The following is a 25,779-nucleotide window of genomic DNA, read 5'->3' as shown; positions in this document are numbered from 1 at the left end:
GGGGTGTATCCATATTCATAAAGGATACCCACACCTCCAGGTTGGTGGCAACGCACAAAGCTTCGGAAACCATCCAGGTGCAACTAACCATAGGCAAAACTGCTCTACAAATTGTAGCATGCTACAGGCCACCCTCTCAAACTCAGGAACCCCACACAGCCTTCCTGAAGACACTGGAGGGTATAAGTGTATCTCCAAACACCATCATATTGGGTGACTTCAACTACCCGAATATAGACTGGGAACATTACTCAAGCCCTACGGTTCCTGGAGTTCATAAATTCAAATGCCATGGAACAGCTAATCACTGTTCCCATGAGAGGAGAAAATATACTAGATCTCATTATTACAAACATGGGGACAAAATGCTCCACACCGGAAGTATATCCCTCATTGGTGAGATCTGATCATAAACTAATCTCACTGGAAATCCACATCCCGCCCCCACACCAAACAAAAAAGACCACAGTGAAGAACTTCTCTAAAGCAAACTTCACACTACTCAAGACTGGTGTGGTATCCTTCAAGGCCCCTGAGCCAGTGGAAACCACAACCCAAGCTGCGGAAGCCCTTACAAATGCCTTCTATGAACACCTCCAGGACTGCATGGATGAGGCAATCCCAAATAAAACCAAGACTCTTTCCGCAAAGGGCAAACATCCAGTCTGGTGGACCCCAGCCATTTACAAACTTTACAATAAGAGGAGAAAGCTATTACATGATAGAACAAAATCCATAAAAGGGAAGTCACCCCTGATCATTATTAGTAAAATACGAGCACTCATAAAATCAACTAAGGCCAATTTTGAGAGAAATATTGCCATGGATTCAAAGGACAAACATAAGGCCTTTTTCAGCTATGTTAGGAACCTGGGTGGAAACTCCCAGATATGCTCAGAATTAGTCCAAAATGATACAAAAATCACTGAACCCACAGACATTGCCAACATACTGGCAGACAGGTTTAGTGCAAACTTCACCCCCCCCCCTAAAGGAGAGATAACTATCCCAGCGGAGTGTAGCCTCCCAGACATCTCAAATGCGCAGGTGAAAGCTGCTCTCTCTAAAGCTAAAAACACAGCATCAATGGGACCAGATGGTGTCCCCGGCTGTGTGCTACACGAGCTAAATAAGGAATTAAACCGGCACATAAAGCAGCTGTTTAATCTCAGCCTTACCACAGGATACGTGCCCAAGGAGTGGCGTACAGCAACTGTGGTCCCACTCCACAAAGGCGGTGCCTCTACGGACCCTGGTAATTACCGCCCCATAAGCTTAACAAGTCTAGTCTGCAAAGCTATGGAGAGGATCATAATGGAGCTCATAAACAAAGATATAGGGGACTTGCAGACATTGGACCCGACCCAGTTTGGCTTCAAGGGCAGATCATGCCTTTTGAACTTGGTCGACTTCTTCGAAACAGTCACCAAGGCCATTGATGAGGGAAAGGCAGTCCATACAGCCTACCTTGACCTTGCAAAGGCTTTTGACACAATACCCCACTCGGGTATTGTAGAAAAACTTACCAGCTTAAATGTAAACCCATATGTCACAAGATGGGTTGCAAACTGGCTTAAGGACAGAACCCACAGGGTTAGAGTTGCTGGCACTATGTCAGACTCCAAGCCGGTCACAAGTGGTGTCCCACAGGGCTCGGTCCTTGGACCCCTATTGTTCGGCATCTACTTCTCAGAAGTACAGGCCAACATGGGAGGACTTTGGCTGACAAAGTTTGCAGGCGACTGCAAACTGGGCCATAGTGGAAAGTGCATCGGACACGGATATCCTTCAGAAGGGACTCACGGAAACAGATAGCTGGTGCCAGAGCCATGGCCTGAAGTTAAACACCAAAAAATGTATAGTCATACCCTTCGGGAAAAACAAGGTAACCCCAAGCTACCGTATAGGTGGCAATCCACTAAGCACAGAAGAGGTTATCAGGGACCTGGGGACCCAGGTTGACAGTGGCCTTTCTTTTGACACTCACGTTGCTAAAGAGGTTAGAAAGACCTTCTACATTGCCCACATGATCATGAAGGGATTCACATCCAGATCTAGTGAGGTCATTGTTCCCCTGTACTCTTCACTTATCAGACCAATGATCGAGTACAATGCCCCATTCGGGATGTATCTCACCCGACATCTGCAGCAATTGGAGAGACCCCAAAAGTTCCTCATCAAAAGGATAAAGGGACTCCAAATCTGTCATATGCTGCCAGATTGAAGAAACTCCAGCTCTATTCAGTCGCATACCGTCTGCTCAGAGGTGACATGTGCCTGACATACAAGGCCATGTCCAACCCGGAATTAATGGACATGCTCCACCTCAAAAAATCCAAATCCACCAAAACCACTAGAGCAAGCGACTTAAACCTTAGCACGGATATAAATAGGACGTGCTGGAGGGATAGATTTATCACTCAGACTCCCTATGCTGTGGAATAAAATCCCGGGCCATGTGAGGCAGAGGATGGGCACGTATCCTGTGGTAAGGCTGAGATTAAACAGCTGCCTTATGTGCCGGTTTAATTCCTTATTTAGCTCGTGTAGCACACAGCCAGGGACACCATCTGGCTCTGTTCAAGAGAAATCTTGACCTGTGGATGGGAGATCGTAGGTTTACCCCGGGAATCATCTCTGTGTCACTGCTGGACAGAGGCACAACAAACTAATGGACACAGTATTTTTTCATATAAGGGGTGGCGTAAGCCACAAAACTTTGGGCTAGGCTTATAAATGCCTTAGGGCAGATAGCCTAGTATAAACCTATGAACCTATGTGCGACTGGCAACCAGAATCCTACCAGATACTTGACCAGTACCATTTCTGCTATTCTTACACTCTCACACAATCTGGCAAACGTGTCCACAATTTAGTACATGAATTATCTTAAATCATAATTTTAACCTGAAATAGAAATATAGTTCATGACATTTAACCAAGACATGTAGGGAGAAAGCAGAAATGATTGAGGAAAAGATCGCAAAATTAGGGACGCATTTTAAATACTAGTTCTAGTAACTTAAAAATGTCCAATTTCAGGAAGTACGTAGCAAATTTCTTAGCCAGAGTTAGGAGTGTCCCTAATAATTAGAGACAGTTGTGAAGTACAATTCCAAGGAAAGGAAATCCACAACCACTAGCAGGTCTAGAATTTTCAGATGTTTTACTTTGGAAGAACCCATAAAATACTACCCCTAGTGAGAGTACCAAGTACAACTTCTAATCTGGGATACCTGTAATATTCATTCATAAAAGCTGCCATGTAATAAGACAGACTCAGGTGACATGGAAGTCCCCCTCATACTGCAATTATTCTTGAATCTGTACTCATGTGTACTATACTTCCTCCTTTATGTAAGTTAAAGATGTACTGCTATTTAGATTTAGACATATAATATTAACAATGTTCCAAGATCTGTTTTCAAACTTTATTCGTCACCTTTTTTGCAATTAAAATCAAATGCATTAAGAAGAAAAATAACACAAAGAACTTTCAGTCCTTATAACCTTTCTGCATTTTTTACAGTCACTAAATTGTAAATGTTTCATTGTGTAACTGCTGTTCATTTTGCTTCAACATACTTGCTTCATTGGCATCAGATACTGAAAGCAGTTTGCATTTGCCACAGTGAACATAACTTCTTCAACTGTTAGCAATAGGTAATGCCCTCTTTTGAGCACTTTAGACAAGAATTCTGGGTTGAATACCTGGCAACTAAGTTTGTCGTCCTGAATTTATCATTATCAAGACAAGAACATCTAGAATCACCTCTTCATATAATATATTTTTGAAATTCAAAGAACTGCTGGATAAACAGACTTTAAAAATGAAATAACAACTACTCATCACATTTCTTTTTCTGTTTAAAAAGATTTGTTTTATAGTAGACACCATTGTAAATAGCTATTTAATTGTTTATTATTGTTCTTTTAGACATGTATATTTGTTTTATAATTCTTTTATCAAATATTAATGTTTTGTTGAAAATTTCCATAAAACAATTGCGAAAAAAGAATTCTGGGTTAGTGGAGTGGTCATATTGCTAACACGTTTATTATGTTCTGGTTGTTTAACAATCATACCTAAGCTTTCTTTTTTTTTTTTTTGAGCTCTATTACTATTCTGTTCTTAGTGTTTCTGATACCCTTATAGGTTCATGCAGTATAGGTATTGCACCTGGCGATATTTTAATATGGTATTCTCCTGACAAACAACAAGAAATTAGTAAATACATCTTCATTTTTCTGAAAAATGAACACAGCATGAATCGGTGATTTGTAGTTTTCAGATTAGTTTCATTTTTCTGCATACATTTTACGGCTAGTGTTTGGACCATTTGAAGAGAACTATCTGTTGTTCTCACAGCATTTTACTTATTGCATGTCTTAGCAATGTTCAAAGAAAGGCTTGCTCTGGAAACTTTTCTGTGCCTAATGGCATTCTTCTGGTATCTTTGAACTTTATGGCCCAATTACCCTGTCTGGGAATTCCTATTTGACCATCCACGTCCCTGATGGTGAAAGTTGAGTGGTAGGGAGTAGAACAGATAGCCAGTCCCTACAAGCACCATGTCGCTAGGCTACTTGTGGACTCACAATAGCTGCCAGTTTAGAGAGGAGGTGGGCAGCCTCACTTACATAGTTCATACTCTGCAACTCAGTAGAGAAGTCCCTGCCTGATGCAGTGAGTGCAAACATGGTCATTGCTGGAAGGCAATACACTAAACCACCATAAAGTGTCACAAAAGCCTGCAGGCATAGAAAATTCCTTCCTTCCAAGGATTAGGAATCGGGCATCATTCACATATGTTCATCCTCTCCCACTCAGTCTATCAGGTGCCTATGTCAGTGATTGAATATAGATCATCTGGGTTGAAGTCAAGGCTTCACTTCTGTATGACATGTCAGGAAGCATTGCAAATATTCTTGATGGAAACCCTGGCAGTGTCATAAACTTGTAAATGTCTCTGGTCTTAAATACTATGTGCTACGTATTTATTTTACATTGACAAGCTTCTTTCATAGAAATTGAACATATATGGTTACTTTGTTGTCTGATAGAAGATTACAACTTGAAAGAAAACCATGTGCTTCTTATTCTTTTATTCACGTCAGCAATATCTGATCCACAGGTTGCACTTTAACAGACTGATTTATTCACCTTACCTTGCTGGTTTAAAGTTTTTTATATATGGATTCTGTCAAAGTATAGTGTGCAGGAGGAGTGCTTAACATAAAGTCAGTACTTTTTATGCTAATAATTAGGTTTCCAATCTAATAATTGTCTTCAGCACAGCATTGTATGTATTAGTCTGAAGTGCCTTATTTGTTGCACTCCTACAAGTCAAACAAAAAATTTCTACTTCTTCCTCACTTTCATGTATGTAAATACTGTGAAATGCCCTTATGTTCTTTTTTGCATGCTTTTTGCAAAAATAGTTGTAAAACATTGCCTGAAAATCTGAAAAAAAGTGATTCATCCTGCTATGTTATAACACCCCAATACACATGGCTTTTAGTCAGCTGAGCAAAATTTCCTAGCTACCATTATGAATACCACTTGGCTCTCTATAGTTGTTATGATTATCAGGGACTTTAATGCTTTACTTCATTTTAAGCCAAAGTTTTAATTTTGCATTTTTATATATATTTTTTAACACATTTACCTACATTCTAGAAGTTTTGTTTGCTCTGCACACATCCAGACTTTTATCCAAATTAATATCTGGTTCTGTCAACAATCTGTTCCTTATTTGGTCATTTTAATAATTAGACCATTCTGACGGTAAGTTATGAATTGTGCAGCTCATCCAGTTCAGCATTACTCGCTTCTGTTACTCTGATTGATAAGCATCAATGAGTTCATGTAAACCATTATACCAACTGAAAACAAATGTCTGGCAATAGCAAGTTTTGTTTGGCTCACAATATCCTTTTCATTTCTCTCACATAGCAGTTACTTTCTCCTTTTTCTCTTTTAGATTAACTGTATTAAATACCTTTTTGTCTTATTCTCCTGTGAAATAAAGAAACGTCATGGACTAAACTTTCCCTTCTCACCAGTCCTACTCAAAGTGTGATATAACTCAAAATTGTTAATCCGTACATTTCAATTTTCCTATCAGCATGAAAGACGTGTAGGTTCATAGGTTCATAGGTCGGTCCTAGGCTATTGGCCCTAGGGCCTATACAAGCCTAACTATAACATTTCCCCAGCTATTTTTGCAGGAATTTTACTTCCCTGGTCCCCTGTCTAGCAGGGCGACTGACATGATCACCAGGGTGAATTTCCTATCTCCCATCCAGTCTTCAAGGTTCCTTTTGAAGTGGGCCAAAGAGGTGCTCTGCTTGACATGTATGGGCAGTCTATTCCAGAGAATGGGGAATCTTTGGGACAGGAATGTATCCCTCCAGCATGTTTTGTTCATTGTGATGACCAGGTTTAGATCCCTGGAGCATGTCTCTGAGGGATTGGGATTTCTTTAAATGTAGCATGCCCAACAGCTCTGGGTTTGACATGGCCTTGTATGTTAAGCAGAGATCACCTCTGAGTAAACAATATGCGACAGAGTATAGCTGGAGTTTTTTTAGATGGTCAGCATATGGCATCTGCTTTAGGCCTGTGATTCTTTTAGTGAGGTATTTCTGCAGCCTTTCCAGCTGTTTCAGATGTCTTGTGAGATACATACCAAATGGGGCGTTGTACTCTATATAATGGGTCTAATGAGGTATGAGTACAGAGCGACAATGACCTCCTTTTTCCTGGTTGAAAAGCCCTTAGTTAGCTTTCACTTAGGAGCTTCTTCAGACATGATGGTCTGAAGAAGCTCCTAAGTGAAAGCGCTTACCAGTTTTGGAATAAATAGATATTCTATTTTATTTTATTTCATGGTGGACTTATTTCATGGACTGCATGGTTGGAGTACTGCTTTGCTGCTGATTTTGTTTATTACTTTTAAAGGTATATTTGAAAAATCTTTGATCAAGATGCAAAATTAAAGTAAATAAACTGAGTATACCCATCACAAAGCAATATCATCCCTACTATAAACTTTCCATCTCTTCAAGCTCTTTTTGCATAGGAAAGACAGATTTATCGCCTGGTATAATTTTTTTAAAGAAAACTAACATCTGTACTAGGTAACATATTATGAATCTATATTTTTCACTTTTTCCACAAAATCAAAAGATATATTTTACAAAAGATGGTATTGTTTTCACTGCTGCTTTCAAAAGATGTTTAAGTACCATAGTTAGAAGTGCAATTTTTGATCTCATGGCACAAACTATTGGTTAAGGGTAGACTGTTAGCATTAATGCAGACTTTTGCAATTCCAAAATTTAGGAATGTTGGGCGGACAAATTCTATATAAGTGGTATACTTTATTCTATGTGAATTAGAACTGGAAAACAATAGCTTCTTTTCTGTAGCATTCCAACTAATAATACATTTTCCCCTTCAAGTTACAGAAATACACCTGGTAAAATACATTCCTGGAGTGTGTTTTACAGCTGTAATGATATGAACTGGAAAAAAAAAAAGATTTGCTTGAAAGACTGATACTTGTATTTATTTCCATAGATACTTTTGCAAACACAGCTAAAATGATGATGTGAGCAGATTTTTTTTTCAATTTATAATCTGCTTCTAAAGTTTTTGAACAATATAGCAACCCTCAGATGGCATGCATACATATACTACTTAAAAAACAACAAATTTAATTTACAAGTTCTTACCAGAGGCTCCTTTAGCACCTGGTTGTCCTGGTGGTCCTGTATGTCCTGGTGGTCCTAGAATACATAAATATGCATTCTAGTTAATTAATTTATATCATATGAATTCAGTACAAGACATTTACAGAAAGAAATTTAGTTTTATATTATTATTATTATTGAATGAGTTAAGATCATAACAGTTTTCCCAAAGGAGTTAGGTTGCAGCAGAATTGTTCTGACTTGGGAAGTTTGTAGCATTTGAGTTAAAGTCAACATTAAAAGAAGCAGCAATGGACATAATTACTATGCCATCATTTCTAATTATAGAGTTTTCAATATATGATGTGCAGTACCTCCTTTCATAATCTTCTGTTTTACAGTAGGTACTCACCCTCACTATTGGTCAATATCGGAGTTAATTCACAAGATAGTCAAACAGTTATTGTATGCCTACCTGTTTCTGTTGTGCAAGTGCTACTTATTATGGGTAAACATATATGAGTATAACTTCTGATGTCAGTCATTCTGTATGTGCTACAGTCGTACTTTTTTTGTAAAGATGCTAAAAATTATCAACTATATTTTAACATACCACACTGTACTAGTTGTTATCATGATGGAATGTGTGCAAGCAGCCAGTTGTCTTCAAAGTTCAGTGAGATAAGGTTCTGACTGAGTTACAAATAATAAGGGCTTGATCAGATACCCAGGTACCACAGTAGGTGATGGAAGGCAGTGCAAGGTAGGTGGTAGTAAGTGGCAGACATCAACTAGAGTGAGAGACATGTTGTATCCCCATACCGTGCTTTCACCTCCTGAAGAGGCAGGTACACAGTATGATCCTTGCGTGTGTACTTGCTTTTGCCAACCTATATCACTGGGCAAGTATGCACCCTTACAGAGGAAGGCTTTGCAGGAACTCATTGCGCATGTTCAGACGTCAGTTGCTGAGGGATGGGTTAGGGTCTAAATGATCAGCTTGTGTACTAATGATAAGGAACAAATGAGCGCATATGTGGTATAGACTTGATGGTCAAGAGGTATGCAGAAAGAATGTATAGGTAAAAAGTGAGTAAATAATACCCAGAGATCTGCAGGTTTTATATTTTCATAGGTGTCACTCCTATGCTATATAACTCTGATAAAGTCAATTAACTACCATGTTAAAACTTCTTTTCTAGAACAAATTAATTTGTTTTTTTAAGCATGTAAGGACTAAATAAATACTTAAAATAAATGTGCATCAATCTAGGGATAGTAAGCATTTGGAATTGCATTTTAACAGTATGTTCTATATGCAAACAATACTCAAGATGCTTTTAAGCAAAATTGTTACTGAAATGACAGACTGCAACTATGATTCTCAGAAAAGCTATATGGAATATATGTAGCATACATTCCATATAGTGTTTTCTGAGGATCCTAGTCTGAGTTTGCAACATCTTGTATTATTCACCTTTTTCTGAAGTGCAGCAGTGTCTGCCTTAGTATGTATTAGTGGCAGTACTCTGAAGGCACAACTCCCTCATTCCGGAGTACAGGAGAAAAGCTCCCTTGCAAAAGTGTGTTAAGTACATTACTATGAGTTTTTAGACTTGCTGTAATCCTTTGGCAAGGCGGACATTAGTTTTCCTAGTTGTCTGACTTGCAATCACAAGTCTTGCATTATCATTGTTTAATTATTTACGATAAAAATAATGGAGTAAAAGGAAGGAACTGTGATGCAGTGGTTGTCTGCTGATTTTGTTCAAAGCTGACATTCCTTTTGGTTTAGAGTCGGCATATCTTTCTTGCGTCCATGGGGATTTCACAGTGTACTTCTCTTTGTGGACGCAATGGGAAGACATACCTTAGCTGAACTGGTAATTCTGAAAACTGCTGGGCATTTGTGCACGCTTTCTGTAAGCAACTGTTTGTGTGTGTGTGTCTGTATGTATATCTGTTTGTGTGTCAGTACATTCAGAGAACCAGGATAGATGTTTTTCAAAGAATCAGAAAATGTATGAATGAATGAAAAAGAACATGACTTCTTTTTGGTTCTTCCAGGCTACCCACCCTTCATACCTCTCAGTTGTACAGATTTTTGCAGAATGTCTAGATTTTTGCCTCATATTGTTGGTCCATTTTTCATAAAAATGTGTTTTTCTGGCAAATTAGTAGCAAATCATTAAAGACTGAAGTTAGAAAATAATGAGAGACATTTAAGTTTCAGACTTCATACCCTTCAGAAATTCATGCTAATGCAAAACCTGTTCTATCAACTTTCTACATTTGTAAGAGCAATATTTAAAAACTGCCCCTATTTTTGGGCCTTTGTCCCACTTTTATATATGGCTTTGTCCAGATTTCTTGCTCCTAAGAGGTTGAGAGGTATGCCGCCCTTGTAGGACATTTTAAGCCTGTCTTCCAGTTAAGCTATCCCATTTGGTTAGAGTATGGCCTTACCCATCCCATGGTCGATAATTATATATTGGCACTAATGGCAATAACTGGAATTATATTGTAGATAATTTGAAGGGGCCCATCATACATGGTATAGAGCATTAAGGAGCTGCCTCTGTCCACTAGTAGTATGGGGCAGTCCTGGGGTAAATTTTCTGTTTCCCATCTATAGATCCAAGCTATGCTTGAATATGGACAGGAATGAACTTTGTTTTATGTGGATAGGGAGTCTGTTATAGAGCAGATTTATCCTCTGCAAGATATACCTGTCTCTCCAAACCATTCTGGTGATGTATCAGAACAGGTTTATATCCCTAGACTGAGTATTTTTGATGCTATTGGCTTGCTGATGTGCAGTAAATCCATTAGTAATGGGTTGGATGATGCCTTGTATGCCAGACACGGGTCACTTCTTAGCAGTCTGTAGAATACCAATCTTTGTCACAGGACTTTGAGTCGGTCAGTGTAGGATATGTTGTTTAGACCTTGTATCTTTTCAGCAAGGTATCACTGTGGGCATTCCATTTCTTGCATGTGTCTGGTCAAATACAAGCCAAAGAGGACATTATATTCACTAACTGGCCTTATGAGCACTGAGTAAAGGGGGGAAATGACATCTACTAGATCGAGACACAATCCTTTTGTTTTTAAGCTCTGCAATATAAAAGGACTTTCTTTCAGCAATGGACATATGTTAGTCAAATGTTAGGTCACTGTCCACAAGTTCCCAAATCCCAAACAACTGGATTAACTCTTAGGACCGTATTGTAAATGTGGTAGTTCCCTGGGGTAGATGACTTCCAAAGGGATACAGTAATGCATCTTTTGACATTTAGGTTCAGTCCATGAGTTTGGAACCAGTTATTTATCTGAGACAAACTTACTGCAGGGTGCCTGTCATTTGTAGATTCAATGGCTGCTCCTAGCTTGCAGTCATCCTCAAACTTACTCAGCCAGAGCCATTTGGTACTGGCTTTTACTTCAGAAAAGTAGATGCCTATTGGGTAGAGGTCCCATCACAGAATCCTGGGGGACTCCACTGGGGACTGGTCTATTTGTGGATGCAACTTCCCCTATTTTGATTTCCTGCATCCTAAATGTGAGACTGTTGGCAATCCAGTGTGTGACATAGGGGTTTATTCCCAGTTTATTTGGCTTTTCTATTATGCCTAAGTGAGAAATTTTGTCAAACTTTGGTCAGGTCGAGGTATGTGATGTGGTACCATTTTGCCTTCATCCATTGTTTTAGTGAACTTTTAAAAATATCCAACAGGTTGAGTAAGCATGACCTGCCCTTGACAAATCTAAACTGATATGGGTCCAATGTTTGGAGGTTACCTATGTTCTGATTAACTAACTAAATCCATGATAACTCTTTCCGTGGCTTTGCATATGAAGTTGGTCAGACTTAAGGCTCTGTAATTTCCTGGGTCTGTGGAAGGCCATTCTTTATGGAGGGGAATGACTGAAGCTGTTCTCCATTCACTTGGTGTACAACCTGTATGGATGCTGTGATTGAACACTATGGTTAGGGGTATGGTATACCATACTTTATGCTCAAACAATGATGGACTGTGCAGCTCCACAGCTATGTGAAGAGACCTATACCATTTTCCTTAGAGAGGCAGGATGGAAGTATCCATGACCAACGCACACACTCATGCATGCACGCACACACGCACACAAGCACACACACTCTAACACACCAAGGGCTGTATACAATGGGTACATTGTCCAACAACCTGAGGGGCAGCCACTGCCAGCAGCAGAACATAGGACAATGCCCAGAATGTAGGCCACAGAAGCAGAAGTAAGGCATGTGAGAGGAAGGTCTTGACTTTCATGGGAAGAGAACATCATGTACTGTACGTCATGGCTTTACAAGTGTAGTGTCCTGCAAAGGTCAGCACAGGTCAGACTAATGTAACCAAGTACAGTCCAGGACAACACCAGTGCAAGGGTCTGTATGCACCAAAATGGACAAACCAGGGCTAATACAGACTACCAAAGCCACCAGCAACACATACATTGTACATATAGACAATATATACCTAAATGTAGATTTTTGTGGGTTCATCACTGTGGTTCCTAAATTCCTTTTACAAGGTTCATAGTGTCACCTTGGTGCTAAGTGGTCTTTGGTGAAGGAAGTCTGGTTTCACTTTGCTTTTGCACTCTAGCTGATATGTACTTTTCTATTAGTATTTCTCATTTTGATTGTACTATTGATTTTTAGGCAGCTTATGGTCCCATGGTCCATCTGAATCCTATTGCAATGAACTTTTTCTTTTGTTTTTGTATGATTATCATTGACTACTTCTTCAGCACTGGCCTATTTGTATTATTTTATTTTGCTTAGTTTGTTTGTGTAGGCTTTTACTGCTGGCATTTTAAGACTTTGTCATTATTTGTACTCCTGGCTGGGTCTGGATTCTGAACCTCAACCATACATTTACAGTGTATTTATTTCTTGTGCATTTTATTTTATATTATTTTCATATTTTATAGTTTTAACACTGCAGGTAAAGCACTATTCTCCCATAATGTAGCTAAATCCTGGAATAGCCTTCCCCCTCCTTTATCTTCTGCCTTCACTATTACGCTGTTCAAAAACTCTCTTAAATTACACTTAATGAATTCCTAGCTATGCCCATGCATTACCTAATCATCACTGTTTCTACCACTCCAGATAGCTTCATATCCAATTATTCCCACTGTAATTTTTTTCTATAGTATCAGGAATTTTATTTTCTACTCAAGTTTCTAATAGTTATACTAGCTCATGCTAAACTTACACTAATTGCTAAGCAGTCTTGGTCTGTCTCTATAGTTAGTTATAATGCTTATCTAGTATCAATTTCTGTTTCTGTATCGAAAGTTGTATTTTTTTCTAGTGTCTATTTTTGTTTTTTGTATCAAAAGCTGTATTTTTATCTGTTAATTTTTTGCACGTTTATTATGTTCTTTTTGCTTAACAATCATACCTAAGCTTTCTATTTTTTTTTTGAGCTCTATTACTATTCTGTTCTTAGAGTTTCTGATACCCTTATAGGTTCATGCAGTGTAGGTATTGCACCTGGCGATATTTTAATATGGTATTCCCCTGACAACCCGAAATTAGTGAATACATCTTCATTTTTCTGAAAAATGAACACTGCATGAATCAGTGATTTGTAGTTTTCAGATTAGTTTCATTTTTCTGCATACACATTTACGGCTAGTGTTTGGACCATTTGAAGAGAACTATCTGTTCTCACAGCATTTTACTTATTGTATGTCTTAGCAATGTTCAAATAAAGGCTTGCTCTGGAAACATATTTTTCTGTGCCTAATGGCATTCTTCTGGTATCTTTGAACTTTAAGGCCCAATCACCCTGTCTGGGAATTCCTATTTGACCATCCACTTCCCTGATGGTGAAAGTTTAGTGGTAGGGAGTAGAACAGATAGCCAGTCCCTACAAGCACCATGTCACTAGGCTACTTGTAGACTCACAATAGCTGCCAGTTTAGAGAGGAGGTGGGCAGCCTCGCTTACATAGTTCATACTCTGCAACTCAGTAGAGAAGTCCCTGCCTGATGCAGTGAGTGCAAACATGGCCATTGCTGGAAGGCAATACACTAAACCACCATAAAGTGTCACAAAAGCCTGCAGGCGTAGCAAATTCCTTCCTTCCAAGGATCAGCAATCGGGCATCATTCGCATATTTTCATCCTCTCTCACTCAGTCTATCAGGTGCCTATGTCAGTGATTGGATATAGATCATCTGGGTTGAAGTCAAGGCTTCACTTCTGTATGACATGTCAGGAAGCATTGCAAATTTTCTTGATGGAAACCCTGGCAGTGTCTTAAACTTGTAAATGTCTCTGGTCTTAAATACTATGTGCTACATATTTATTTTACATTGACAAGCTTCTTTCATAGAAATAAAATGAACATATACGGTTACTTTGTAGTCTGATAGAAGATTACAACTTGAAAGAAAACCATGTGCTTCTTATACTTTTATTCAAGTCAGCAATATCTGATCCACAGGTTGCACTTTAACAGACTGATTTATTTACCTTACCTTGCTGGTTTAAAGTTTTAAATATGGATTCTGGCAACGTATAGTGTGCAGGAGAAGTGCTTAACATAAAGTCAGTGCTTTTTCCACTAATAATTAGGCTTCCAATCTAATAATTGTCTTCAGCACAGCATTGTGTGTATCATTCTGAAGTGCCTTCTTTCTTGCACTCCTACAAGTCAAATAAAAAATTTCTACTTCTTCCTCACTTTCATGTATGTAAATACTGTGAAATGCCCTTATGTTCTTTTTTGCATCTTTTTGCAAAAATAGTTGTAAAACATTGCCTGAAAATCTGAAAAAAATGTGATTCATCCTGCTATGTTATAACACCCCAATACACATGGCCTTTATAGTCAGCTGAGCAAAATGTCCTAGCTACCATCATGAGTACCACTTTGCTATAGTTGTTGTGATTATCAGGGACTTTAATGCTTTACTTTTTTATATTTTTTTAACACCTTTACCTACATTCTAGAAGTTTTGTTTGCTCTGCACACATCCAGACTTTTATCCAAATTCATATCTGGTTCTGTCAACAATCTGTTCCTTATTTGGTCATTTTAAGAATTAGACCATTCTGACGGTAAGTTATGAATTGTGCAGCTCATCCAGTTCAGTATTACTCGCTTCTGTTATTCTGATTGATAAGCATCAATGAGTTCATGTAAACCATTATACCAACTGAAAACAAATGTCTGGCAATAGCAAGTTTTGTTAGTCTCACAATATCCTTTTCATTTCTCTCACATAACAGTTACTTTCCCTTTTTCTCTTCTTTTAGATTAACTGTATTAAATACCTTTGTGTCTTATTCTCCTGTGACATAAAGAAACGTCATGGACTAAACTTTGCCTTCTCACCAGTCCTACTCAAAGTGTGATATAACTCAAAATTGTTAATCCGGACATTTCAATTTTCCTATCAGCATGAAAGGCATGTAGGTTCATAGGTTCATAGGTCGGTTCTAGGCTATTGGCCCTAGGGCCTATACAAGCCTAACTATAACATTTCCCCAGCTATTTTTCCAGGAATTTTACTTCCCCTGTCCCCTGTCTAGCAGGGTGACTGATGTGATCACAAGGATGAATTTCCTATCTCCCATCCAGTCTTCAAGGTTCCTTTTAAAGTGGGCCAAAGAGGTGCTCTGCTTGACATGTATGGGCAGTCTATTCCAGAGAATGGGGAATCTTTGGGACAGGAATGTATCCCTCCAGCATGTTTTGTTCAGTGTGATGACCAGGTTTAGATCCCTGGAGACCGTGGCTCTGAGGGATTGAGATTTCTTTAAATGTAGCATGTCCAACAGCTCTGGGTTTGACATGGCCTTGTATATTAAGCAGAAATCACCTCTGAGTAAACAATATGCGACAGAGTATAGCTGGAGTTTTCTTATACGGTCAGCATAGGGCATCTTCTTTAGGTCTGTGATTCTTTTAGTGAGGTATTTCTGTGGCCTTTCCAATTGTTGCAGCTGTCTTGTGAGGTACATACCAAATGGGGCATTGTACTCTATAATGGGTCTAATGAGGGATGAGTACAGAGCGACAATGACCTCCTTTTTCCTGGATGAAAAGCCCTTAGTAATGAGATGTGCCACATAGAAGGATTTCCTGATTGTTGTGGTGATGTGGTTATCGAAGGTGAGACAACTTTCCACCTGTGTCCCTAGGTCCCTTATCACACTTTCGGTGTTTAGTGTACTGCCACTTATGTGGTAATTCATGGGTACATGTTTTTTCCCAAAGGGGATAAGTATACATTTCTTGGCATTGAGCTTGAGCCCATGGCTCTGGCACCAAGCATCTGTCTCTGTAAGGCCCTTTTGTAGGATGTCCACATCATTTGGGGAATCGATAATGGCTCCCAGTTTGCAGTCATCTGCGAACTTTGTTAGCCAGAGTCCCTTGATGTTGGCCTGTAGTTCGGAGAAGTAGACGCCAAACAAGAGAGGTCCCAGGACTGAACCCTGAGGTACTCCACTTGTCACTTGTCTGGATTTGGATTTGGAGTCGGCTACTTTTACAGTGTGGGTTCTGTCAGTAAGTCAGTTAGCAACCCATCGAGTGACATAGGGATTAATGCCCAGCTTAGTAAGTTTATCTATGATTCCAGAGTGGGGGATGGTGTCTAAGTCCTTGGCAAGGTCCAGATAGGCTGTGTGGACTGTCTTACCCTCGTCCACAGCTCTGGAGACTGATTCAAAAAAGTCAATCAGGTTGAGGAGACAAGATCGGCCCTTCACAAAACCAAACTGGATGGGGTCCAGTATTTGAAGGTTGCCAATGTCCTTCATTTATAAGTTCCATGATAATGCGTTCCATGGCTTTTCAGATCAGGCTCATTAGGCTGATGGGATGGTAGTTCCTGGGGTCCAAGGTGGACCCCCCCCTTTGTGGAGTGGGATAACTGTAGCTGTGCACAACTCACTGGGCACAAATCCTAAGGCTATGGTTAAACATGACACTTAGGTGAGGTGCTAGTTCATTTTGTAGTTCATACAGTACACAGCCTGGGATGTCATCTGGTCCCATCGATGCTGTATTCTTAGCTTTGGAGAATGTGTTTCTTACCTGTATGGCATTGATTACTGGCATTTAGCAATCTTTTGGTATTGAGATGGGCCCTTTAGGGGGTGAGGGGGGGTGAATTTGGCACTGAATCGATCTGCTAGGATATTGGCAATATCCTTGGGATCAGTATATTTAGTACCATTCTGGTGTAGCTCAGAGCATATCTGAGTATTGTCATTTAGATTATTGACGTAATTATAGAATGCCTTGTGGTTGTCCTTAGAATCGTTGGCAATTTTATTTTCATAACTAGCTTTGGAGGATTTTATGAGGAACCTCAGCTTCTTACTGAGGCTGGTAAGGGAGTTTTTTGTATGCTGGTATTTTCCTTTTTTCTGTAACAGTTTCTTCCTTCTGTTGTATAACTTGTTTATGGCAGGGGACCACCAGATTGGCTTCCTTTCTTTGGAGGAGAGTGTCTTGGTTCTATTTGGAATGGCTCAATTTATGCACAAGTGGATATGCTCATACAGTCCCTTAATGTAGGATTTGGCAGTCAAACTTTCAGTTCCCATCTGCATGGGTGTCGTGAAGTTTGTCACTTTTGACTTGAGTAGCATGAAGTTAGCTTTGGAGAAGTTTTTTTATGGAGGTTTCCCTACTGGGGGGTGGGGGTGGGATGTGGGCATCAAGGGTGATTAGCTTATGGTCAGACCTGACCAGAGAGGGGGTGACCGCTGGTGTGGAGCATCAATCTCCCATGTTGGTAATGACCAGGTCAAGGATATTTGAGCCCCTGGTTGGACTTTGGATTAGTTGATCCAGGGCATTGAAATTTATGAATTCCAAGAACCGTTGGGCAAAGGCGTTGGTACCCAAGTAGTTTTCCCAATTAATGGCAGGCAGTTGAAATTACCCAGTATTAGGGTGCTAGGTTGTATCTTAATATTTTCCAGTATGTTTAAAAAGGTGTAGTGAGAATCTTGAGGCATGGTGGGGGATCTGTAGCAAGCTATAATTTGGATTGCAGTCTTACCTAATGTTAGTTGCACCTGTAATATTTCAGACTCATTGTGTTGGGCAAATAGCCTGGAGGTGTGAATATCCTTGGTGAATATAGACACTCCACCACCTTTAGTGTTTCGGTCCTGGTTTGGTGGCCAAAAAGTGTGGTAAGAGTTGTAGCCTGGAATTGCAGGGGTGCTCTCTGGAGCCTTGAACCAGGTCTCCGTTACTGCACAGATATCAATGTTCTCCATTTTTAAGAGTGCCTCGAGAGTGCCTTTTGAGATTTAGACTTCTAGCATTGAGTAGCATAACCTTCAGATTTTGCATGTTTTTATCTGTTAAGGTGGTAGGTTTGTCATTTGAGCCTTGCCTTAAAAAGGCACTATGGGGATGGAAAGAGCCTTAGCCAGTAACCTAAATCCCAGGAGCGAAAGGTGCAGACCACCTCTGGCAAAGCATTGTGGTTTGTCGATCATGTTGTCCCAGGCAGACAGATACTGGATCCCCTTTGAATGACAACAGAAACTTAGCCAATTGTTGAAGTCAATCATTTTATCATTATACTGTGGTATCATTCTGGGCAAAGGCAGGATGCTACTCAGGGCTAGGGTCATACCTGTCTGGGCCACATGACCCAAGAGCTCTTCCATGTCTCTTTTCATGTAGTTTAGGGAGGTACATCTCATGTCATTCACACCAACATGGACAATGACAGAGTCATATTTGTACTTGTTGTGGAGTGACTTGAGTGCATGCGTTATGTGGCAGATCCTGGCTCCCGACAGGCAGCTGACAGTAATTTTCTCCTTGTCCAGCCTGGTGAGTGGGACATCAGTGTGCCTGACTATGGAGTCACCTATGACTAAGGTGTTGGGTACGTTGTTTTGCCATGGGGGCTGTTGTTGGGTGGCACACTGCTATGTTTTACTTTGTTTGTGATATGTGTTTGTTTGTTTGCATCAGCTTCGGAGGTCCTTTTTGCTTGTGCAGGTTAATGTTAAGGACCTCTGCATATGTGGGTTTAGTGTTACTATGTGTGGGTGTTTGTGATGTGGGCTTTGAAGGTATATGTGTTGCTTGAGGTATAGTGCAGGTGTTAACCTTCTCCTCTTGACTGTCTAGCACAATCTTGGCTAGAGAGAGCTTAGTTTCTATTTTGGCTATGTAAGTGCATCTCTCGCAGGTTGTAGTGTTGGGTGGTAGGAGGAGACGGTTGTCTGTGTACATGAGGCAATTGCTGCATTGCCCTAGTATGTCCAGGTTCACCAAGTGGACTGGAGAAATCACCGGAAGCTGACCCTTGGACATGCCTGGCTCAGTGCTTCCTTTGTAGAGTACAAGAGCTGTTTTCCCTTGCTTTGGCAAGGTACTTTGCAATTATAGGCTTAGTGCCTACGATTACTTTCTCCTTATATACAAGGGGAGTTGAGTAGCAGCAGTGAATTAAGCATTTAAGTGAAAAAGGGGGGTCCATGATCAGATGACAGCAAAATAAGGTAACGTTTATTAAGGAAATGTGAAAACAAGACTTGTGAGTTCGTATTGCTCATGGCTTCATTACTATTATCAATAACAGTGAAAAGGATTATTTTCTTATATTTCTCTGACCAGACAACAGTTCCAAAAGTTATCAATAGGCTACATAATGAGAAAGAAGTTAAGTTGACGTATTTATCTCAAAATCTTAACTGCAAAAAGAAGTTAAGTTGACGTACTTATCTCAAAATCTTAACTGCAAAGGGGAAGAGATGGATGCAAAACCATTCATATGCAGTCCTCTGAGGGCTGTACACTATTCATATGACATGCTATGTGTATATTTTACAACTCTTATCCATGCTTATGTAGGTAACCAATGAAGAAGATAGGCAAAGCCAGACTTTAGTAATGATATAACACATTGCTTGTCTGGAGGTCCTATTGCTCAGAACTGCATTGCTAACTACTAGGAAAATCAAGCTAGACTGAATATGGGACTTGGCAGTCATCTTAGTAGACTCAAAATTAACTACATCTAGCTCTGAGACTGGTATGTGAAGACAAATATAAATCAGTACTTGTAAATTTGTATCTCAAAATATTTGAAGAAAACCCCAAAGCATTTTGTGGCCACACTATTTCAAAACTCTTGGGTGCACCGAAAATGCATGAAGCATGTTTCTGTCCTTCCAGAGTTTAAGACAGTACCCCAGTGAGAACATATTCTTTCTGTACTGTAGGTAAACACATTAGCAAAGATGTAAAGGTCAACAGCATACCTCCTGTATAAAGGTATACCTTCTACAAGATAACACTAGATTTATTTGTTAAATTATATGCATTTTTGTCAACCAGGTTTGTCCTGCTGGGCAGTGCCCATTTTCAAAGAGGATCTAGGAAGAAAAGATCCCCCTTAGAATAGGGGAAAAACAGACTAAATAGGTGTGTACATTTATACACTATTTAAAAATCATAATGCCCATTGGCAGTCACTGTGAAGACATTAAGGGAGAAACAAAATAAATTGAGTGTGTGTGTGTATGTGTATGTGTATATGTGTGTGTATATATATATATATATATTTATATGCATAGACAGACATATACACAAACAAATACATAATACTACACATTAATACTTATGAAAACACTGAGATGTAACACTTTGAACCAGGAGCTCAATGTATAAATCTTATAGTTATGTGGACATTGGTCAAGGGGAAACTTTGTTTGGTACTACTGCATAATGCTCACATAGGATCAGAAAGAGCTACATACAGTCAAAAAAAGTCAAGCATCCCTACTGTCTTCCTCAAAATTATTTGTCTACTGACTGTTATTTTACATTTTGGTTGCTGAGTAGGTGGGTTAGTCCACTGACCCTTTTCCTCCACGACCTGTGTACAAGACTACAAATGTTTGTAGCACATTTAAACAAAATGTTTACAATATATAAGAGCAGATTAAATATATTGTATCACGTTAAATATTTACAATATTTATAAGTATCTTTGTTATAGGCTGAACTAAAACAAGTACTCTTATATGAGCACAAATCACATCAAATCAAAGCTCAGCTTGACAAAGCAACTTAGAAATGTAGCAGTACAACTACTGTTTGCACTGCTCCTGAGATTAACTGTGTTTACTGAATTTAATTGATCTGGATGTGAAAACCCAGGAAAGGTTTTCCCTGACTGGTATAACACAAACATCATAGAGAATAATTTATCTGTAACATCAACTTATTGATGTGTCTGGACTTAGATGATTCTTATTTTGACAGAAACTGTGTGGCAGCAGGGACTGCTTCTAGTAGAGTGCAACGTCTACATTAATAAGTGTATTTTTCTTTACCTGCGCAAATGTAGATTATAACATTTTATTAAAGACCTCATAGAATGCTTTAATGGGAATACTGCAAACCTGTTCTAATTCAGAAATCATCATTTGAGCTGGTTTAACCTTACTGAAGCAGTACAAATTACAGATGCACTAATGTTGGCTTTGGTAACTCCATTCAGGACAGGTACTCCATCTCATAGATGGCTATAGGATCCAGATTTGGAAGAGAATGGCTACTATGCTGAATCGGCCTTACTTCAGACACAGACTAAACAGTTTCAACTGTGCTAGGATCGTTTAAGTAGGTCAACCTTGGATTAACCTTCTGATTGTTAACTGTCATGTTGGGTGTCAAATATGAACAGGTATGTCAATAGTTAGAATAATAGTAAAAATAAGTTTATTACCCAAAATAATCCATGGCTTTACTTTTACCACTGGTGCCTCCCTGTCATCTCAGGCCACACCTGGTTATATTTAATCTGTAATGCGACTTCTACTTATGAAATGACATTTAAAAGTACTTCACGCTATTTTGCATTTTTTTCATGGTGAGAGTATCAAGCAATGTCTGAGGTGTTGTCAGTGAAAATGTCTCTAAGGCTAGGGTTATACAAAATAAACAATTTCTACCACCTAAAACATGACTTACTTTAACCTGTGACAGCCACCATAGCTTGGACTAGATTAGGAGTTTTTAGTTTATAACAAGATGTGAGTCTTTGCGGAAGAAGCATACAACAGACTATAAGCATGTCACCTGATCAACTGCCAATCTGCTGAATGCCAATAGATTGAAAAAAATTGTGCCAAAACAACTTTTAGTGAACCTTGCAGGTAATTCTGTTTGGCAGGGGGCCAGCTATCCAGCACCCCTGATATGGGGGACACCCCCCCATCATCACCACTTCATGAACTTATATATAACTATTCCAAACTCCCACAACAATGGAGACAGGCAAAACTCCATTGTTACTGAAGGTTAAAAGTATCCAGCAGTCAAAGAAACAGTTATGACTAGATCAACTGGCTCCCAAGAATATTATGTAGAGAAATGTAATCCAGTCTAGCAGGAGTCAGGTCATGTTGTACCGACTGAACCTTCATTCTAAGTTGACGGTACCCACATCGGTTCAAATATATGGAAGAGTAGATGAGCATAGTAATAAGCAATTTACTAAGATAAATTTGCCTAGCAATACTTTAGATCACATTTAACTTTGCTAAATGCATTATAAAAACACTTAAAAATGTTTAGTTGACCTCCTTTACTATCAAAAGTCTCAAAACAATAGGTCCCAAAAGCAAAACAAAATGCAATTCCATCCTATGAAGAAATAAATTCAGAAATCTGTCCTATAACATTCATCTACCCCCCCCCCCCACCCAAAAAAAAAAAATACTAACTCTGACATTACGGCATGCTAGGTAAGTGAGGAAAATTAAAATTTAGATATTGTAAATACTACACACAAAACTTATACATTTAAACCACATTGTCATACATAGGCACACACAGATACACACACACACACACACACACACACACACACACACACACACACACACGCATACACACATACACACACACACACACATACACACACACACACACACACACACACACACACACACACACACACACACACACACACACACAGATGCATGCACACACACAGATGCACACACACACACACACACACACACACACACACAGATGCATGCACACACACACACACACACACAGATGCATGCACACACACACACACACACAGATGCATGCACACACACACACACACACAGATGCACACACACACACACACACACACACACACACACACAGACACACACAGATGCACACACACACACACACACACACACACACAGATGCACACACATACACACATACACACACACACACACACACACACACACACACACACACACACACACACACACACACACACACACACACACACACACACACACACACACACACAAATATATCATGCATAGTTCATTCTTCTAGAAATTAAATGTAGGAAGATTGGTTTGAAAAAAAAATAAAACAACAAATAAAACATATTCACAAACAACCAAATGGAAATGAAAACTAAATAAACATTGAATGAAAAAGTCACCAGTTTTAATATAGACCTCACTGCTTAAAGTCTTTCGAAACTACTTAAAATATTGTAAAAAAATGAAAAATTACTTTGTAAAATATAACCGCTATTAAATCATTGTAATTATCATAGTAAAAATAATGGGAAAAAGTTAGAGCAAGAAAAATAGATGAAAAATAATGAATAAGTAGAGCATATGAGAGTAAGCTTGTATACGGCATACAAAATTAGGGAATTAACTTTGGTATTGTGATTACTATAAAATTATTTCCCTTAAAACTAAAGTGCAGATATTCACAGACTCAGAACATTGGTAGATGCATCAATAACACAAACAAGTATTAATTCAAATAATTAAATCCACAGTAATTAAGTTAAACACTTTCATTCCATAGGGGAATTTCGTCAGAACAAGTGGATGAAAGTGCTTAACCTAATTATTGTGGATTTAATTATCTGAATAAATATTTTTTGTGTTGTTGATGCATCCACCGACATTTTGAGCCTGTCGATAGTCATCATCATCATCTTCTTTCGGCTGTTCCCGTTAGGGGTCGCCACAGCAGATCACCTGTTTCCATTTCTTCCTGTCCTCTGCATCTTGCTGTGTCACACCAACCACCTGCATGTCCTCTCTCACCACATCCATAAACCTTATCTTAGGCCTTCCTCTTTTTCTGTTACCTGGTACCTTCATCCTTAGCATCTTTTTCCCAATATACTCACCATCCCTCCTCAGCACATGTCCAAACCAACATAATCGTGCATCTCTGGCTTTGTCTCCAAACCTTCCAACCTGGGCTGACTCTCTAATATACCTATTCCTAATCCTGTCCACCCTTGTCACACCCAGTGCAAATCTTAACATCTTTAATTCTGCCACATCCAGCTCAAACTCCTGCTTTTTTGTCACTGCCACTGTCTCCAACCCATATAACATAGCTGGTCTCACTACCCTCTTGTAGACCTTCCCTTTCACTCTTATAGGTACTCGTCTGTCACAAATCACTCCTGACACTCTTCTCCACCCACTCCATCCTGCCTGTACTCTCTTTTTCACCTCTCTTCCACACTTACCGTTACTCTGAACTATTGACCCCAAGTATTTAAACTCATCCACCTTCTCCACCTCTACTCCTTGCATCCTTACCATTCCTCTATCCTCCCTCTCATTCACACACATATATTCTGTCTTAGTCCTGCTGACCTTCATTCCTCTTCTCTCTAGATCATATCTCCATCTCTCCAGGGTCTCCTCCACCTGTTCCCTACTCTCACTACAGATCACAATGTCATCTGCAAACATCATAGTCCATGGGGACTCCTGTCTGATCTCGTCTGTCAACCTGTCCATCGCCATTGCAAATAAGAAAGGGCTCAGAGCTGATCCTTGATGTAACCCCACCTCCACCTTAAACGCATCCGTCACTCCCACCGTAGACCTCACCGCTGTCACACTACCCTCGTACATATCCTGTACCACTCTTACATACTTTTCTGACACTCCTGACGTCCTCATGCAATACCACAACTCCTCTCTACGCACCCTGTCATATGCTTTCTCTAAGTCTACAAAAACACAATGCAACTTCTTCTGACATTCTTTGTACTTCTCTATCAAGACTCTCAGAGAAAAGATTGCATCTGTAGTGCTCTTTTCCGGCATGAAACCATACTGCTGATCACTAATCATCACATCCCTTCTTAACCTTGCTTCCACTACTCTTTCACATAACTTCATGCTGTGACTGATCAGTTTAATCCCTCTGTAGTTACTACAGCTCTGCACATAACCCTTATTCTTAAAAATCCATACCAAAACACTTTTTCTCCATTCCTCAGGCATCCTCTCACTTTCCAAGATTTCATTAAACAATCTGGTTAAAAACTCCACTGCCATTTCACCTATTCACCTCCATCCTTCCACAGGTATGTCATCTGGGCCAGCAGCCTTTCCATTCTTCATTCTCTTCATAGCTATCCTTACTTCCTCCTTGCTAATCCATTGTACTTCATGATTCACTATTCCTACATCACCTGAGCCTGTCGTTAGTAGTGTTTTAAAACAGTGATTTTGCCACTTTTAAAGTGCAGATATTTCATACATCATACCCCAGGCATCAACATATTCTATAGGCACTATAAATGAGTTTGAAACACAATTTTGCTCCTATTTTTCAAGAAACCGGCTTCCTCTTTATATTTTAAACCTTTACCAACGATTTTTATAAGTGAAATATTATGTGCCTATTTGCATATAAAACAAGAACAGAGGGACTGCGATTTTGGATGCAGACTCTTAAGGCGAACAGACAAAATCATAGAGTATTATATTCATAAAATAGCAGTTATTATTCTAAGAATCAAACCAGCATGAGAATGGAGATTTGGCTGATAGGGGATGACTGTGGTCAGGGATACAGGTAATAGGTAAGAGGGTCTGGAATTTATTCAAAAAAACTGGTAAAGGAATCAAGGTATTGGGAGCAAATAACTAGAAAAGGAAAGGTAATATAATGGGAAGAGGCCAATAATTTATTTGGACTGCAGGTTTGAGACTGCCTTCCCTATCAAGGATTGATAT

The 25,779-nt window shown here is 39.4% G+C and overlaps 1 protein-coding gene across 2 annotated transcripts in view; it reads right to left on the bottom strand.

The window, feature by feature from the left end:
- Positions 1–25,779, bottom strand: part of MARCO (macrophage receptor with collagenous structure) — a 503,950-nt gene that overhangs the window by 189,875 nt on the left and 288,296 nt on the right. For both annotated transcript variants that reach the window (XM_044074990.1, XM_044074989.1), the window contains one exon: positions 7,741–7,794. In XM_044074990.1, the coding sequence (XP_043930925.1) occupies positions 7,741–7,794 (54 nt within the window). The remainder of the gene's footprint in view (positions 1–7,740; positions 7,795–25,779) is intronic.

Source organism: Protopterus annectens, chromosome 6.part0 (genome assembly GCF_019279795.1).
Source record: "Protopterus annectens isolate FY-2018-M chromosome 6.part0, PAN1.0, whole genome shotgun sequence".
In the NCBI taxonomy this organism is placed as follows: domain Eukaryota; kingdom Metazoa; phylum Chordata; order Ceratodontiformes; family Protopteridae; genus Protopterus; species Protopterus annectens.
The sequence above is the reverse complement of the archived record's forward strand: the minus strand, read 5'-3'. Positions and strand labels throughout refer to the sequence as shown.